This window comes from Eptesicus fuscus, chromosome 11 (genome assembly GCF_027574615.1).
Source record: "Eptesicus fuscus isolate TK198812 chromosome 11, DD_ASM_mEF_20220401, whole genome shotgun sequence".
In the NCBI taxonomy this organism is placed as follows: domain Eukaryota; kingdom Metazoa; phylum Chordata; class Mammalia; order Chiroptera; family Vespertilionidae; genus Eptesicus; species Eptesicus fuscus.
The window spans coordinates 24,983,773-25,003,760 of NC_072483.1; the positions used below are offsets into that span (position 1 = coordinate 24,983,773).

The 19,988-nt window shown below is 36.4% G+C and overlaps 1 protein-coding gene across 2 annotated transcripts in view; it reads left to right on the forward strand.

Annotated features, from left to right (window-relative positions):
* Positions 1–19,988, forward strand: part of ARHGAP15 (Rho GTPase activating protein 15) — a 648,004-nt gene that overhangs the window by 440,393 nt on the left and 187,623 nt on the right. For both annotated transcript variants that reach the window (XM_008143494.3, XM_054722880.1), the window contains exon 11: positions 3,011–3,088. In XM_008143494.3, the coding sequence (XP_008141716.1) occupies positions 3,011–3,088 (78 nt within the window). The remainder of the gene's footprint in view (positions 1–3,010; positions 3,089–19,988) is intronic.

Sequence of the window (19,988 nt, forward strand, 5' to 3'; positions counted from 1 at the left end):
CCTCTGCTAAGGGTCCAACTAATTAAGAAAACAAACATTATTTATAAAAATATGTATAGTAATTTTTCTCATTTTTATTGTAGATGTTGACATCTCATCTTTAAGCATTATTTTAAGTAGGGCTAATTTGACTAATTCTTTAGAAAACAGGATTCTTATTTGGAGAATGTAGATCTATATATTCCATTGATGTTTTTATTTTCTAAAATATTCTGTTACTCAAATTCCTTCCGAGTAACTGATAATTCATGGAAAAAAACCAGGACCACTTTCTTTTGGCCAAACTTGGTTTGTATTGGCAAGCCAGATGACAGTATTCACTATTTGTGGTTCTGAATGGCTCTTGACTACTTCCAAATTCAAAACCATTACCAAAGTCGCTGAACTTGCCATGATGACCATTTTTCTATAGACAATATGGAGCCTCTAAAGGTGATTTTAGGGAATTCCAAAATACTTTCCTTAACGACTACATGTTCAGAAAAATCAAACATACTCCCAACAGGGAAAACTTTGAAAGGGACACACTTACTTGAATGCTAAGTTTTAATATTTTTAAAATATATTACATTACTTAAAATTTATATTTAAAACTAAGTACCAAATACTACCTAATGACAAAACAAGAAAGAAGTTGTTAATAAATTATAAAGTTCTGAGTCATTGTGCATAAATTGAAGACCAGTGTGGTTCTATACCAAGACTAGGAATCAAATATTAGAAACATTTTAATTAAGATAATTGTCACATTTAAGTTGTCAGATGTACGGTATACTTAAAAGCAAACATACTGGAGTACTTTTGATTAATGGAGCTATTTTGTGCATCAGGAAAGAAGAATGTATTGGTTTTTATAATAGATATGTCTTAAACATTTTCAATACATACAAATAGGTGTCCAAACTTATTCTAATTCCTCACATATTCATAGTTCTCAGGAAAGGACAAACTTGGTAACTTATTATTAGATTATTCTAGAACTACAAAAATCACACCAATTAGCCTGGCTGGTGTTGTTCATTGGTTGAGCATTGACCTATGAACCAGGAAATCATGGTTTGATTCCCAGTCAGGGCACATGCCCAGGTTGTGGCTCAATCCCCAGTGTGGGACATGCAGGAGACATCCAATCAATGATTGTCTCTTATCATTGATGTTTCTATCTCTCTCTCCCTCTCCCTTTCTCTTTGAAATCAATAACAATATATATGTTTTAAATCACATCAACTAATACATTTGCTACTAGCTATTCAATTTTAATGACATTATCCCAAGTTATTCCATACTTTATTACATGGAAGGGTAAGCACCATTGTGAGGATGATTAGGTGAGGGCATAAGAACATTTAAGGCAGTGAACATACTTTGTGTGATACTATCATGGTGGATACATGTCATTGTGCAAGATTGAATCCTAATGTAAACAGGGGACTTTGAATGATTATGATGTATCAATGTAGGATCACCAGTTGTAATAAGTGTGCTACTCTGGTGGAAGAATGTTGATATGAGAGAGGCTATGCTTGTGTGGGGGCAGAGGAAATCTCTGTACCTCCCTGTCGATTTTGCTATAAACCTAAAACTGCCCTAAAAAGGTAAAGTCTTATAAAAATAATGAATGATTCAAAAGTAATAATACTAACTAAAATAAAAATAATGAATATTTTTGTTTTGAATTATGCTGTTAATACCAGTATTACATGTCATGTGATTCTACCCTAACCCACTGATGAAATACTTTGTACAATGACAGACATTTCCTACAATAAATTTTGTAAAATAAAGCCATGTTAAATTAATAAAGAAGCTCATTTTATGTCAGCTGAGCTTTACAGAGCCTTTATTCTGCTACACTATCACAATAATTTCTACCAATGTATTTAATACTTACGATACCAGATTACAATGTTCAGCCATGGTGCTGTGCCACCTTAGAGAAACTGCTGAGTCCGTGACCTCTGCATTGCTGGCACTCTCACCCAGGCCTCTCCAAGGGCACAGACACATCAGAGAATATATACTCTTGGCATTAAAATTATATTATCAACATTTTTAGGGATAATGATAGTGTTTGAATGTGTTTCTCTTTTAATTTTCCTGTTTCTTCATCATTTTGATGACCTGGTGTTAGAAATCACTAGCTGCTGTAATAGATGTGTGGAAAACAAGTGGTTGGTCATCTAAAGCCACTGCCAGCATACGTTATTTTGAATTATAGGTAACCAGTTTTAAAATAATCTGGAACAAATTTTGTCAAGGATTCATTTTATTTTTTTTCTCCCATAACAGAGCACCCCTTACCTGTAATGCACTAGAAATGTCAAAGTAATTATACATCTGGAATAAAAATTTTATACTGCAGTTTGAAATAACCAGGTCAATACATGTCATGCTGTTGTGGCACTGGAAAATGAGAATGGACTAGAACAGGATAGGACAGGACAGGGTAGGGTAGGATAGGACAGGATAGGATAGAAACTGGAGGTAGGGGAGAGAGAGTGATAAGAGAAAAAGGGAGACAAGAGGAGGAAAGAAGAGAAGGAAGGAAGGAAGGAAGGAAGGAAGGAAGGAAGGAAGGAAGGAAGGAAGGAAGGAAGGAAGGAAGGAAGGAAGGGAAAAACTAAGACTTCACAAATGCCTTGGGTTATTCTATCTTTCCAAGAAGGGGCAATAATACTGAAGGTTCTTATTCCCTGCCCCCCCCTCCTCAATTTTATGCCTATGCCTATATTTTCCTTGGGAATGAATCTGAACTATACTGTGAAATCCCATGCTACCTACTGCTCTTTTATGTTTCGACTAGATTCAAGTTTGTTGATCATTAACTGTCACTGAAGTTCATGATTAGTCTTTTGGGATTAAAATACTGAAGATTGCTTGGTTTAGGACATAGAAATATGTTTGCGAGGAAGGTATTTGATTTACTACTGTCTTCCCATATTTATTATTTTTTCTTTTGCCATCTCAGTTTTCATATCAGCAAATATAAAGTATGCTTTTTTATTTTCAGGTCTAGATGTTGATGGAATATATCGAGTTAGTGGCAATCTGGCAACAATACAGAAACTAAGATTTATCGTCAACCAAGGTAAGTGATTTCTTCACTTCAGAGATTATTTTCATCTCTACCAATATTTCTGATTCTGTGCTGTAAGCATTGTGAATGTATAATGATAAAAGTTTTGAAGAGACAAAAAGAAAGTTAAAAAAGTAAACAAGTATTACCAGAGAAGCAAAAGATACTTTACATGACATTAAGTAGAATAGAGGGATCAACTAATAGTTTATGTGAAATAAATAATGAGAGGAATATGGCAAACTAAAAATGGAGAGGAAGCCTAGCCGATATGCCTCAGTGGTTGAGTGTTAACCTATGACCCAGGTTATGGTTTGATTCCTAGTCAGGACACATGCCCTGGTTACGGGCTTGATCCCCAGTAGGGAGCATGTAGGAAGCAGCCAATCAATGATTCTCTGTCATCATCGATGTTTCTATCTCTCTCTTCTCTCTGAAATCAATAAAAATATATATTTTAAAAATAATGGAGTAGATAATAATAAAAGAATAAAAGCAAGAAAAATAACCTAACTTCTAAAAGTGTTACTGGCATATAACAGACACTTGATATATGTTGATAAATAAATGAGTAACTGAATGATAGAAAACATAAGAGTCAAAATCATAGGTGTTAGAAAAATATATATCAATGAGTAAATGGATTAAAAATTAGGAAATACATATACCCTTAAAGAATTACAAATGAAAACAATAATGTGATATCATTACACAAGCTTCCTACCTGGTAAATTATTCCTTAGTTTTCAAGGCCAAATTAGAAATAATTTCCTCCTGGGTTCCTATTTCACTGGACCGTTGAATTTACTGTAGTACATACTCATGTAACTTGTAAAATTTCATTTCCTACAAGACCCAGAGATATAATGCCATCTTTTGGAGAGAGTATTATAAAATGTACGCAGTGATTATGTTTTGCAAGCACTAAAATCTGAAAGTTTGGATTGAAAAAAATAGGATATTGGTTGAAATATCTGCTTCTTACACAAATCTCAATCCATCTAATAAGGTAAGACCTGACTCACCCTTGAATCTTCCTCCATTAACCAGTAGTAGCCAAGGGTCTCCGTAGAGGAAATTCTTAATTAACATTTATTGAATTACATGTGTGTGTTGCACATAGAAATTGTATTACTGAGAATCATTAAACTCTCTAGCAGTTCAACTTGGGTTGAATCACCCTTTTAAGTGTTGACAGCAGTACTTTTGACCAGTGGCCACATGACTCATTTCTGAGAATCTTCACAGCTCTTGCTTGCTCACTAATGTGCACCTTTGCCTTTCACAATTACTCTCCTTCTTGGTGGGGGGGGGGAATAGTACTAGATTTTACCTCAGGTGCTCATATTGTCTCCATTAGACTGACCCAAAGCACCCCCTCTGTAGGTAAAAATTAGATAAAATAACCCCGGTCTTATTTTTATTCCTGTTTATAACCAGCTAAAATTGCTTTTGCAATATATTTCATACTGAAACCATATCCTGATTGGAATTCTAGACAGCTGGGCAACACATTTCTTCTACAAAGAAGAAATCTCAAAACAGAAGCCATGGTAGAAACAAACACTAGTTGCATTTCCTGCCTTAAAAAAAATTATGCTCAGCAGTTTGAAAAAGGCAAGAAAAAAAATCTGCAGTGAACATATAAAATCTGTCCATCTTGTCTTTTGCAATCCAAACTTCAGCGTCCTTTGAGGCTGTGTAACTGCTCATGTTTCCATAAGAGTTGACAACGTAAAGCTGGACAGAGGCCTGGGTTGGTATCTGGTAGCACAGAATTGTCAGTAAACTGTCTTCCTGGTTTATAGCACTGTCAGAATGCAACACACTCAACACAAATTATTTTACATTAGGACCTTTGATACTGGTGGTTGTGTCCAAGTTGTGTTGTGGAGTTTTTTTGAATTAGATGATAAAAGAAATGTATATACCAGCCTCTCTCAAGTTTTGCCAATCAGATTATCCTTTGAATGAAATTTTTGGAGTGGACCCATAACTTTGGTACAAACAGCATACCTTCCCCTCCATCTGCATGCAACCTGGGCTCTGACAGCAGAGCTGACTTAGAAGAGAATCAGTGCTGGGGTACAAAGAGGTGGATGTGTACATCATGGTCCCCTCTGTGTGTGTGTGTGTGTGTGTGTGTGCCGTGTGTGTGTGTGTGTGCGCACAATGAAATGAAGTGGCAATGTGGTTATCATTCCATAAAAAGCATAAAGCGATATGTGAATGCAATGCATTCTTTTCTGTATTCAGAGATGGAACATGAATAATTTTGGCATGCTCTCTTTGTTTTAACACCTTTCATCTCCTCCTTGTCCATATTTCACAATGTTTCCTTTTTAGAAGGTCTAAATATACATGTTTAAAAAGAACAGGCCTTAACCACCATTAGGCCAGACAAATGAAAACTGATTTGGGGGATTTTCAAGAACAGTTCAGTTGCAATTTTTGTATTTCACTAACTTTCTTGAATGCTATAATCATCAGCAATTCTAAATTCACCAGTTGAATGATTCAATTTGTTTTGGTTTTCTGTTTGACTCACTAAATCGGTAGGAATTGTATACCCTTATTATACTTCCAGATCAGATGGCATTAAATTCAAAGTGATAACTTTTGAAAAGCATTTCCTAATTATAACTGGTAATAATAATAGTTATTATTATAAAAGTAGCTAACATTTTTCATAATTTATTATGTGGCAGGCACTGTACCAAGTGCTTCATGTATACAATTTAATTGAATCCTTTCTACCATCCCATAGAATAGGCACTCTGATTGTTCCCATTTTAAAGATGTGGAAACTGAGGTTCAGTAATGTTAGATGATATCCTAAGGTCATACAGCAAGTGAGGAAGCCAGATCCCAGGTCTCTGACTCAGAGCCTATGTGAAGACCACTGCCATCATTCAGCATTTTTCCTTCCTTAGCTATTGATTACTGCCTTACTACTATAAAAGTAGAGATCAGCTTTCTGTGCTATACACATCTATAAGTGAATTTATGTTTACACTTACTTTCTGGCTAGTAAGTGACAAGTGCTGTCATAGGAGTTTGGCTAAAACTGTTCACGAAAGAGAGATGCTTAGGAAAAGATCAAGCATTGTTGTTAGGCATAAGCCTGGCACTGCTGTTCTCTGAGGGGCTTTATAAAGCCACCTACCTCTGGACCAAGAAACTGCTTTAACACAATATTCTGTTGCAGCCTTCAGGAAAGGCATCAGGATTCTCAATTTATGGGGCTGTCGGAGCATTAGCGAGCAGTGCTCTGCCCTGTTTGGTGTATTTGGTGACAGCCGTCAGTGACATTCTGCTGATGCAACTCTCTCGCTCTGCGAGGGCATCCCCATAGAACGCTTGTCCAGGACCTTAGATGTCAGCTTGTCATCAGCCTGTGACACTGAGTTGATTCTTCAGAATGAACTGTGACCCGATGCTTTTCTTGTGTGAGGGTACAAGGACAGGCTTCAACATGAAGGATGCTGCGTAACTGCCCTGAGAACTTTTGTCAGTGGGTCTTGGAAATCCCACCCGGCTGAATTCCCCTCCTTCTCACATCAACACTCTGGTTCGAGCTGCACATCTAGGCTTTTTGCCCCAACTCTAAATTCAGTTCGGACTCTCTGTGGTATTACTTAGACATTCTCTTTCACCTTGTAAAACGGGAAGAAGATAAACCAGCATCCTTTTCAGAAAACATCAGCTATGAAGCTCCTCAGGCCCATGAGCCGATGGGAGAACCATGAGGCAGGCATGAAGGGCAGACCGGGAATTTTCTAGAAGGGGGGTGCCTAGTAAACAGTAACAAATATTCCCTCTAATCATTTCTCAGATGAGGAGAAATTGCTTCTTATCGGGATTGTAGACATGTTTTCCATATATTTAAAAAAAAAAAAGGGAAGATTCTAGGAACACTCTCCTCTACTTTTCACACCAGGAGGAACAAAACATCTAAATGTCATAGATCAGTCTAAATGGCCAAGAATCTTAATTGGGTGTGTGGGGGTGTGTATGTGCATATGATTGTGTGTGTTTTCAATGGAAGAGTTTTTTTCCCCCCATTAATTTTCAGTCTTGCACTTTGCATATTTTTAATTCACCCAGATCTTATTGGCATACTAATCCACATTAAATATTGGCTTAAAGAGATGAATTTGCTTATTTTGAACATGCTAAGAATAAGTTGCATTGAAAATAAACTATTATAGAAACAATTTTTATTATCAACTATATCTAAACTACTTTTATTTAGATTTATGCCACAAAGCAAAACATTAACTTTTGTAGCTATCCCTATGCTTTTCATATTATTGAAAATTGAATAAAGAGGAAAGAAAGAATGTGAACAATTGGCAGTTTCATCATGAAATAAGCGAGTGGATGAAACAGAAAAAGATTTGGCAAAGGATTTCAAAACTTCTAGTTCTGTTCTCATAAAATAGCCCTCGTATCAAGTCCAGTCATTTTTCCATTAAGTGTGTTCATGTAGCCCTCTTATTATTTTTAAAATGAGGTGTTTCCTTGAGCTTACTTCACTCTCACCATCAACCACAGCAGCAACAAAACAAACTGTATTTGCTCTTTATCCCATTCTGTGGGGCAGTTTTTTGGTAAGTCAAATCATGGCTATTGCACCTTTCTGGCTGCCATGTGACGATATTATCTTTTAACAATGATGTATTTTTCCCATTAAAGCTGAAAAGATCACTTGTTTGTAAAAGAGCATAACTTTAACATCATTCTGGGCTTTGGAAACTTTCTTAGACCTCATTTTTCAGCTACATCAAGTAAGGGAACTCAAAGACTACTGATGGCAAAACATGTATTGTTTTCTAGCTTCTTAAGGAAATGTATTGTCGTTAGTAAATAATGCTGAACATAGAGCTCAAACAAATAAGCTTTTCACATTCATACATATTTATACAGTTTTTAGTTTCTACTTAATATTCTAATAACAACTTTGTGAATATTTCTAGTCTCCAGTGTATACAAATTCTGACTGGCTGTTTAAACCAAAATTATAACATATGTTTATTATAAATTGTGTTTTATAATTTATTACATGCCAAGCAATTGGCCTGACCTAATGCTGTGGTGAACAATTAAAGGCAGAGACAATCTAGTGGGAAGAAAGCTAAGGGTAAGAATCAATGGAACTGCCTCTTTGTCTCGATTCTGACCTATTTGTGATTCTAATAGAAACTATTTTAACAACTCCTTTGAATTGCAGACTCTTCATTTCCAAAATGGGGATGATAATGAAAATGTGAGGACTTTAAAATTTTTGAGTCAACCCAGTGACTTTAATTAATATTTAGTTAAAATCAGATCAGTGTTACTTAGTTTTCTCAATCTAAACATGACACTTAATATTAATAATCAAGTATGGTTTCTGACTTCCACATGACTGAATTTTCTTTGATGATATTAAGATTCTTTTTTAGGATGAAAAACCAACTACAGGAAAGCTTTGGAGACTCTCTGTTATCCAGTGATTCATCTCATTACTAGCCAAACTCATAGGACTTCTGGGTTCCTGGACACAAAAAAGAAATTTAGTTTTATGTTATCAATAGGCTTTTGGGGGACTCCATATTCCAGAAGAATAGCCCCATGATCATTGAAGAGAGTGAATGAAGTCCACTGAAATTTTAAGCCCTAATTAGTTGTGGCTTTTCCGTGTATATTTGACCAAAAGTTAAATAAGCCAGAGTTATGCAATTGATTGATTTTTATAACTTTCTTTGGGGGTTGACAGTTGAAGGAAAGTTATAAAAATCCATCATCATCATCCATCAGAATTAATAAGTAGTTACTAAAAATTGTGGGATAACACACCAAACTTACTTCTGCTCTATGTTCTATACACTGGCTCCCAATCCTGACTGCATTTCAGAATTGTATTGGTTATCTACTGCTGCATAACAATGTAATCACTGACTTAGCTGCTTATAGAGACACACTTATTATCTCCCAGTTTTTCTGGGTCAGAAGTCTGGGAGTGGATTGGCTGAATCCTCTATAAGGTTACAATCAAGGTGTTGGTCAAGGGTGGGTTCTCATCTGGCGGCTCGACAGGGGACATGCTCACATGATTGTTGGCAGGATTTAGTTCCTTGTGGGTTGTTGAACTTAAGGTCTCCACATTACTAGCTATTGTCTAAAGGCCTTGTGGACTCTCCATAGGCTCTCACAGCATGCCAGCTGGCTTCATTAAGGCCACAAGGATGAGAAACTAGTAGCTAAAGCAGAAGTTATCATCTTGTATAAGATAATTATGAAGGCTATAACCCATCATCTTTGGTGCATTCTGATGGTTAGAAGCAAGTCTCAGTTCCTTTCCATTCCCAAGGGGAGGAGATTACACAAAGCATAAACCCAAGGAGGAGGGAATAATCTAGGTCATCTTAAAGTCTGTCTGCCACAAGAATTAAGTGGTGGAGCTTTTCAAAAATAAAGGTTTTTTTGGGGGGGAAAAGGATTTTGGAGCCCAGTCATAGAAACTCTGATGTAAGAAGTCTGGGGTTGGAACTATAAGCATGTATTTTAAAAGAAAAACTCCCTAGTTGAGTCACATACACAGCCAGGTTTTGGAAGCCCTGAATAATAACCGGCTAGTTTTATTCTGGCTATCTAGTGGACTCACGACCTACAAGCCATATGAAATCTTTGTTTGATTAAAGCAGAAATAGATTATGAAACTTTTTTGTTAACCAGTTTTCTAGTGATACAAGGTTTGGTTGGGGTTGTTTTTTTTTTTTTGTTTGTTTGTTTGTTTGTTTTGTTTTGTTTTACTATTGATTAATGTAGTAATGTTTCCTAATTTTTATAAACTCCAAGTCATGATTTGGTATATAAGTAAAAATGTCATGGATGTAACATGTATCTTATTAGTATGATTAAAATTACTGACATATTTTTCCAAGCTGCAATCCTTTTTCAATGTTGTAGATTCTGGAATAAATGGAAAGGGGTTTTGCCTAAGGATTTCCTAGCAAAACTAAGAAGTAAATAATGTTTTAAAATGTAACAGAGTAATGCTGATGCTAATGATAGCTAGCATTTAATTGAGAATCTACTATATGGCAGGTATGCAACTTTAGGATTATCTCTAACCCTCATGAAAGTTTGCAAGTTAGATACACTTTATTATTCACATTATTCACACAAGAAAACCATGGCTCAGAAAGATTAAGTAACTTTTCTGAGACCACAAAATTAATATGTTCTGAAGCCAGACAGTGAACTCATTTTAAATTTACTCTGAAGAATATATTGCTGGTTGCTGGATTCAATTTACTATGAGGGAGGGGGTAGAGAGACATTTTCTTCTTTAACATCAAAGAATCAAAGCCACTTATTCTCCTTATAATACTATATTATAATACTATAATACCAGTCTGTGTGACTCTTTTATAAGAGAAAACCTCATTTAAAAATGTCCTTTTAGTAAATAACCCCTAACTGCCTGTGACTTCATAAAAAAATAGGAAGTTAGGTTCCCCTTTGTATCCCCAACATAGAAAAGTGCCCAGGACTCTGTGTGAACTAAATAAAGATTTTTCTCCAACAAAACAAAAGAACGATAAACTTCTAATAGCAAATAGTCTCCTTGGTAGATTGTGTTAGGTGCCATTTCTCGGTGTCTCACTAAAAAATGTCAGGCTATATTTTACATTATATTTTGTTTCAGACTCATAAATCACCACTTGATTTTAGATTGAAGAATCATGGGGCAGGAACGAAGAGTAGAGAATCCTGGATCCCCATTCTCTCCTTCTGTAAGACAAAGCTTGAGGGGAGATGACTTACGGCTCCTCAGCAAAGTCTGGTATTAGCAATGGACACGTCAGCCATGTTATTGGGAGGAGTGGCATAAGCTGGCTTGCCATCTTGGCTCTCCAAAGGTTGGGAATGACTAGGTAGAGAGAAAAGCAAAATTGGATAAATAGTAACAAAACTATACTGCTCTTATTAGCCCATGCCTTGAATTTTGATAGTATGCTTTTGTTTGTTTATGCATAGGAAGTCCCTGTTGCTGGTAATTACAGCTCCAGTGACTCACATATATTTATATAGCACCTCGTTTACAAAGTGTTCCATGTAGTTTCAAAGCATTTCCTAACAAAAGTGTGCTATGGAAAAAAAAAATGTATTCTCATCACCTCAAAGCTGCTTCTCAAAAGAAAAAGCAATAATAGTGCCAGGTCAGGAAGGAATTTTTCAAGTTCCCATGCACACCCTAAAAGTAATTGTCTAAGGTTTACAAATGTAGGGGCTGAAGCAATGCTCAAATTAAAATCTGAATGACTTCGCCTCACACAAACTTTAAAATCCATTTTCTTTTATGCCCTCACATTCATGGGCCCACTGGAGAAGGAGTGGCAGGTATCCGGTATCCCTATCAGCTCTTCTCCCCTCTGAGGGTCCCAGCACATCAGGAACTATATGGAACTCTGAGGAGTGAGCTCCATAAAATAAGTTTTTGGCTTTTATATCATTCATTCATTGACAGATACCTGAAAAGCTCATACTACGTGCCAGGCGACATGCAGGATGTTGGAAATACAGCAGCAAATACAACAAATGACATTCTCATTGATGTAGAGCTTTTATGTCCATGTCTATTCCAATTCGACAACCCAGAAAACTGGTGACTTATTAAATGTAAATTAGTGAGAAAATACCAGGATCTGCAGTCCCACAGGTCCTTCTTTCTACCTCTCTGATCTCAGCACGTACATCTCTCTCGCATCTCATTATTTTTCCAGCACTCTCACTAACTTTATCAGGCACATCAAGCTCCTGTCTTTGGCTTTTGCTCGTGTCTACCTGAAATGTGCTTCCTTCAGACCTTCACAAGACTCACTCTTCTCAACATGCAAGTCACCTTAGCAAGGCTTTCCTTGACTAACACCCTACCTAGCCAGCCACTCTCCATCCCACTATCTTGTTTTCTTGTCTTCAAAACACATGCTACCTGAAACTGCCTTGCTTCTTTATTTGTTGCTCCAGTGCCTGCCTCCCTCCTTGCATTGGAGCCTCCGTATGAGCAAGACTTTGCTTGTTTTGTTCACCTAAATATCTTCTGTTTCTATTGCACATAATAGCCTTCAAACAAATATTTGTTGAAATATGAATGAATTTAATAAGTGAATTAATAAATAATGTTGGACCACCAGTGAGTATTAGGCCCTGATCAAATGTAACCTTTAGCTTTTAGGACCAGAAGGAAATATAGCCCCAAGAAAGAAAATCTTTAGACTGAGAATCTTTGTCCAGCCAGTTCAGTGAGCCATATATCTTTCCTACCTTCACTTCCACTTGAGGTCTCGATCTGACTGTTTAACATGGACCACATAGGGAAGACTTGGCAAAAAGAGGAGGCAGGTGTCAAGCTAGAAGACCAGAGCCAGCCCTAACATTCTGGTCCATTAGTTAAGAAAGATGGCCCAAGCAATGGATGACTCCCAACCCAGGTGGTAGTAAGACCACAGTCAGGACTGTCACCTGCTTATGTGAATTTCCAGAATGTGATCTCTCTCAGTGACATTGCTTATTGCCAAGGTCTTGCCAGCTCCATTTCAATCTGCCAAAGGACACCCCTGGCTCAAATTGCAAGTGACTTACCTGGTCTTGCCTTGGCTCAAATGTAATACAAACTGCAGAGTATATGAGAAGAATCAAGAGAAGAAGAAAATTAGTTTAAAGAATAAAATAAGACTTTAATTTTCCTAAGGAAAACTTCAAATGGGGAGTTAGTCAACCAAAAATATTTGTTGAAAAGCTTCTATGAGCCAGGCTCTTTCTATGTACAGGGGAATCAGGATACGGTAAAGTGCTCATTTTAGTGTCAAGAGATAGATAATAAGCAAGTAAACAACATGCTGACAGGTCATGTAAAAACTGAGATAATATAGCACGATAGAGATGGGGATGAGATGGGTGGTCCTTAGATTGGATGATCTGAGAAGTCTCTTTGAATGGGAGCAATTTGATTAGAGAGATGCCTGGAAGGAAATGTGAGGTGAGAGCAGAGCAAGCAGAGGGTAACTGGTCCCAGGAAAAGAAGGCCTGTATGAGATTAGGAGGTCATACTTGGGCAAAGCCAGCCCAGCAAGGCCCTTGTGAATCAAGATAAGAAATTTTGTCTTTCATTCTAAGTCACTGTGGTGGAAGGGGGTGGTAATCAGGAAATCATCTGATATTATTTTTTTAATCTTTCTGGTTTTTACGAGAATAATAAATTGTAGATGCCAAGAGTAGAAATAGGGGAACAGTTAGGAGATTATTACAGTAGTTCAGTCAAAATATAATAATGGTGACTGATTTATATGAGGTAAACTCCATATTCCAATTTGTCTAATTTTCCATAAGATTTTTAATCATTTTCTTTAGGCAATAAGGTGTAATGATAACACTGACCCCAAAGTTAGAAAATCTAGGTCAATTTCCATGTCATCTCTTAATAACTATGTTGTCTTGCCTGAGTCACATAACCTTCCCAGGGCAATTTTCTTTAAAGTAAGACTGTCTGTTCTCTTGGGATGAGTCAATCACATGAAATAATGAACTTATTACATTAGACAATGCTACACCATGTAAAAATGGAAGTTATATTGAAATGAGTCCCTCACAATCCCCCTAATAGAGACATTTATTATAATATAATGAAGTATATGGCCTTCTACTGTAAAAAATACTTTATAAAGAGCTAATCTCATGTCCTCCTTGAATTATTTAAACATAACTCAAATTTTTAAATGCTATACTGTCCATTTCAGCTACTCAATACACAATAATCTTATATTGTATATGTTGTCATATATCATTTGCAAAAATTATGTGGATATCTTATGTCCTCAACACACTGAATACTTAAGAACAGAGATCATATATTTTAAGTCTGTTTGTTCTACTGCACCTGGAATAATATCTTTTACTTGATAGAATCTCTGCACATTTAAATCAATTTCTAGATTAGGCCCAGGTTTGGGCCATTTATTTCAAAAGAAGGTGAGGCATTTTGCACATGCTAGGTAGAGATCAGCCTCAAAATGGTATGTTTCACTGTTATTGCTGAACTCCATTTCAGACACAATGGCAAGAGATGCATAAAATGTTAAGATTAGGTACTGCTGATTTTTATTATCTCATTTTTTTCCAAATACCTTCCTAATTTCCTAAAATGAACACATATTACTTTTGAAATAAGAAAAGAAATATATTTTGTTTTATAGATTAGATAAATCTTCTTTAAGAGTGTGGCATTTACTCCTTAGAATATGTCAAAAGCATGTCAGCACTTGAATTCAATAAAGCCCTTTAAATGCTGTCTCACTGGATCTTTTTAAGAAAGGTGTCCACTTCACAGATGAACAGAAGTCCCTATGAGGTTAAGTGAATTGCTGGAAGTGGCATTTGTCCATTCAGCTGATAATTTGAGAAGACTGTGTGTGTCATAGTAATCTAGAGACAAATATGGGATTTGAAACCTAGTTCTGGTCATCTAATGCCTGGTTTCCATTATGGAGGCTCTCTGGGCCAGCAGGGTGTCCAATAGTCTACTTAACATAATGTCTGTGAGATTCTAAAAGGCCCCATTGTAATAATTTTGCTTAAATAGCAGCCTTTCTTATTGATTATCCATCTCCTCACCTTTTACATTTCTTCAGATTGTCTTTTTATGGCCTCCTCACTCCCTTTTACATTTCTCCTTAGTATGTGCCCTGCTCTTCCTTCCTATTAATCTGTTCCTCTCATATTCTTTTTTTAAAATATATTGTATTGATTTTTTACAGAGAGGAAGGGAGAGGGAGAGAAACATCAATGAGAGAGAAATATCAATCAGCTGCCTCCTGCACACCCCCTACTGGGGATGTGCCGGCAACCAAGGTACATGCCCTTGACCAGAATCTAACCTGGGACCCTTGAGTCCACAGGCCGATGCTCTATCCACTGAGCCAAACCAGTTAGGACTGTTCCTCTCATATTCTGGCAACCATAGTGGATGCACTCTCCTTTCTATGCTCAAGATGTTGGGATTCAATGTCCCATTAGCCATCGGGGCTGGAATATGTCTGTATATTATTATTTGAGTGGTTCCAATAGAAGGAACAACATATCTCTTTTTCTGAGCAAGAACCACACCATCGTTGGTTTTGCTAACTGATAAACTCACCTTCTTAAAACAAATCTCATGATTCCGGAAATAAATCTCAATAGAAACTAGCTTATTTTCCAGTGTGTTCCCATAATATTTTGTACCTGCATTTCAGCACTCGTTTTAGTCTGTTTCATATCACATCTTTTTCCTTGACTGTTAGATGTTGAAGGACAAGATGCATTTCATAGTTACCTCTGGATTCCCCATTATGCCCATCATGTGCCAAGGTCCTCAATAAAGTTGTTCCTGCAAGAACTTCTTATTTATGTTTGTCAAATACTCAGCCAGGAGAAGTGTATACCTTGGCATCAACATTACAGTTTTATCCCCAGAGATCTACCTGACTTGAAACTAGAAGTCATTCATCAACCAAAAGTTAGAGGGGCCAAGGGTGACTTTGGGGCCTTTAGGTCAACCTGTCCTCATTCCTGATACCTACAAGATACTGAGTCTTAATGAACCCCAATTTTCCCTATTTATACTTAAAGCACCCATCTTCTCGATTCTTTCTCTACCTCTCCCTTTTCCCTTATTCTCTACTAAATTTTATCATCCTCATCTCCCAAGAGTCTGCTCAGATTTTCCAAGGAGACAATGTGTTAATTTGAATAAACTAGTTCAGGCTCTCTACTCCTTGGAAGCATAAAGGGCCTCTGATAATCAGGCCAATGTTGAGGCTATCAACTTACCACGTATGGCATTTTCAACAAATAATGTTGAATAACCTCATATCACACATTACTTAGACAACTATAAAGCTAGCCTTGCCAGAAATTTCCTTTTTATGACTCAACATGTTTTCTCTGAATTTATATAAGACCTCTTGAATCCTAAAGCCAGGTGTAATGTCTGAGATCAGTGGCCTCACTACTGATCTAGTTTCCTAAGAATTCCTCCTAATGAAATTTTTTAAAAATACAAAGTACAACTAAAACACAAAAGGCCATATAAAGAGCCATTTAAAGAACTTTAATAGTGAAGTATATTAGCTAAAAAATAAATTCAAATCTCCAAATTGCAAAAAATGGAAATTCAAAAATGGAAAAAATACTTCTAGATATTTTTATATCAGTTTCCTAAATTATATCACCTTGTGTGTCTATAAAAGAAATAATATTCAGGTACTTTTCATCTCACTAAGGTAAGAAAAGAAAATGTTAACTATAATGCAGCTTCCTTACCTAAAAGTCTGTAACTGGCATTAATGAACTTTTAAAATGCTAATTTTAATGCTTACCCTAACAGAAAGATGCCTTAAAGCAAAACCTCTCATTTCTTATCTGCTAAAAGCAATGTGTTTGCCTCCCCTACAAAATAAAATGGTTGAATTAGAGTTTTTGAAGGTTTAAAGTTTCAAGGACTTCTCTTGTTCACTGTTATTCTTCTAGAGAAAAGGAATTTCTAAAAATCACATCTTTTAATGGTCCCTCTGTTTGAGAATGGAAATGCTCCCAAATATGTTCCACTATAGGAAAATCAAAAATAACATGTAAACTACAAATATGTTAGCCAATTGAGAATATTTATTAACTAAATAATTTAATAATAAAGAAAATGCCTACTTGATTAATTGTTACAGAGTAAAAATTACAATAAAACTGTCTTGATCAGTGCTTTGCAGAAGCACCATTACTGTCTGTGCAGTTGTTTAACAAGGATTTAATTGGAAAGATAAGTGAATGCACATTTAAAAGTATTGTTAATTTGCTTTATAATCACCCCATTCTTCACAGTATTGACAGCACAAGGCACAAACCCCTTTCTGTTTTACAAGTATTATTTTCCATATGTGCACAATAAATTCTGAAGCAGTAATTGGAAATTTTATGGGTTTCAACATACCTAGTGTAGTGGGTTTAGAGGTACATTCTTCCTTTGTAAGAGGTAACCCAGTGCTAGTTGTAAAAGAGTAGCAAGTCAGATTTATATACCCCCCCCCCATTTATTGCAGATCATAATCATATTCTGTCCATTCCAGAAAAAGTTGCATCTTTCATATTTTATTTCTAATAAAATCAAGAATGAGAGGAGGAAAATGTGTCTGGATTATTTTCAATCTGTAACTATGTTACTTTGTTAAAAATAAGCATAAACGGTGGCAGTTCTAACCAAGGATGATTTTTTAGGCGATATGGCCAACCTTTTTCTAAAATAGTTGCACCTGAATCTATTAAAGGATTCAAGAAAAGGAGCAAAGAGAAACTTCCATTCCAGATATCTACAGGTATAGCCAAGAACACAGACACTCCCCTCACTCACACTACCTAGAGTTTGAAATCACCTGATCAAAATCCAATCAGTGTGTTTTTCAAAGTATTGTGAGTGTAATTTGTCAGATTTCTAAGAAGTGGGAGTCTTGCTGACCAGATCTCCATTGCCTAATGCCCAGAGAGCTGCTTTATTCTTGTTGATAGACTAACGCTATTTTAGAAGCAGGTCATTTGCTTAGTCAAGTGGTGGGCAAACTGCGGCTCGCAAGCCACATGCTGCTCTTTGGCCCCTTGAGTGTGGCTCTTCCACAAAATACCATGTGCAGGCGCGCACGTACAGTGCGATTGAAACTTCGTGGCCCAAGCGCAGAAGTCGGTTTTCAGCTCTCAAAAGAAATTTCAATCGTTGTACTCTTGATATTTGGCTCTGTTGACTAATGAGTTTGATGACCACTGAGTCCAATGAGGAGAGAGAACCCATTAGAGTATGTTATTTGCTGATTCTGAATCACCCACAATACCCAGATTTTATATCAAAAAAGAAAAAGAATGAAAATATGGGCCTTGTCTTGAAAGTGGTGAACTATAATTGAACCTATTTCAATTGCAAGAATTGTTCCAATTGTATTTTGTCTCCCTATAAGTACAGGATGTCCACCTGATCATGGAGAGAGGGGAGTCTCCCCAAAGGATCTCATGTCAGTAAAACAAACCATAAAAGGAACATGCTTAATATCCCTCTCGGCATGCCCCATCTTACTGGAATTGGTAGAAATGCTTTTTAAATACTTTTTTATTGATTTCAGAGAGGAAGGGAGAGGGAGCGAGGTAGAAACATCAATGATGAGAGGAAATCATTGATTGGCTGCCTCCTGCAAGCCCCCTACTGGGTATCGGGCCCGAATTCGGGCATGTGCCCTTGATTGGAATAGAACCCAGGACCCTTCAGTCTGCAGGCCAATGCTTATGCACTGAGCCAAACTGGCTAGGGTGAAATATCTTTAAGTTTGGTTAACTATAGGTATGTTTCTCTAGACAGCAAGAGTTTCAACTATAAAAGCTTATAAAATCCTTTGAGAAAAATTTTTCATTAGAATTCTTTTCAGTACAAACCATTTGACCACTTGCTAAAACATATCACCTCATATATTGTCATGAAAAACATTGTTTTTTATCTTCAGTTTGGCTATGCCTCTAAACCTCTAAACCTCTCAAATTTACATTAGCTTTTTATGTTTACAGGGTAAAATAGATAGATGTTGAATTTCATATTTCTAGAGATTTGCCAATAAATGCTAATATTCACCCATTAAAAACAACTCACCAATTACATGACTCCTTTTTTCATTCCTTCATACACACACACACACACACACACACAAATAAAAATAATCTTTAAACTGTGTACATATGTGTACCTACATGTTCTCTCTCTCATGTGTGTTGTGAAAACCATATACAAACACATAATGTGCACTTTACAGATCATTTTTATTTCTTTTTCAAGTTTCTGCATCAGAGGCATGGATTTTAAAATTGTTTGTCTCGGGTGAAAGTGGCTTTGGGATCAGGACCTTTTATATGCCCCATTTCAGCTAGACAGAGCTGAGACTGGTGCAATAACAAAATGTCCAGCTGTCCTTTAATTAACTGAAATGAGGAAAATGCAATGTTTTGATGAGAGAACCAGGATTGTGTGCGGGATAATGGGACGACTATATGTTTCTGTGCCTTCCTGCATATGACGAAGCCATGGGGTGCAGGAGAGCAATGAGGCTTTGTTATGCTCCAGTAGGGGGAGCTTTCTTTTCCCTACTGTACAAACAGCATGGTGCATGTGTTTAAACACGCCATCCTAAAATGCAGACTTTTCATTTTCATTTTGCAAGTGGGAAATTTCACTATGTGATGGGCACATTAGTCTTCTTAGCGACACATTTTGTGCAAACTCATTTGGGAAAGAATAGGAAATTTAGAATACTGCCTTCATATTTCTTCTGGAAATGTTAGCCTGAATCCATTATTTCCAAACCTGATGAGGATTACAGTTCATTTGTATTTCTCAGCAACCCATATTGTATTCTGCTTTGTGAAGTAAATAAGAGATGATACCGTTCTAATAGTGCCTGTATTTTGTTTTCCATATGAATAGTCTTATTTTGGGGGCAAGGGAGAAGAAAAAGGAAGCAGGGACTGAAGTACTTGATTTAGCTTTCTCTAGATAGAATGTGTTATTTTGACAAAAAAATATCTTATAAATAATCTAAACTGGAGGGGGTGGAATATAAACTCACTAGGGTCACTGAATACATCCATATTCAAATGACAATATAAAAAGCACAGTTCAGTAACACCCAAATCTATATATCTTTTTAAACTATGTTTAAAATACTCATGGACTAACCTGATTTGATGGCAGTGTAGGTGGATGCTTATGTTCCAATAAAGGAATTTCTTCATATACAAAGTCATTTCCACCCATCCTTTTACTATTCCTGAAATGTCACAATTAGGAAATCAATTAATAAGGCAG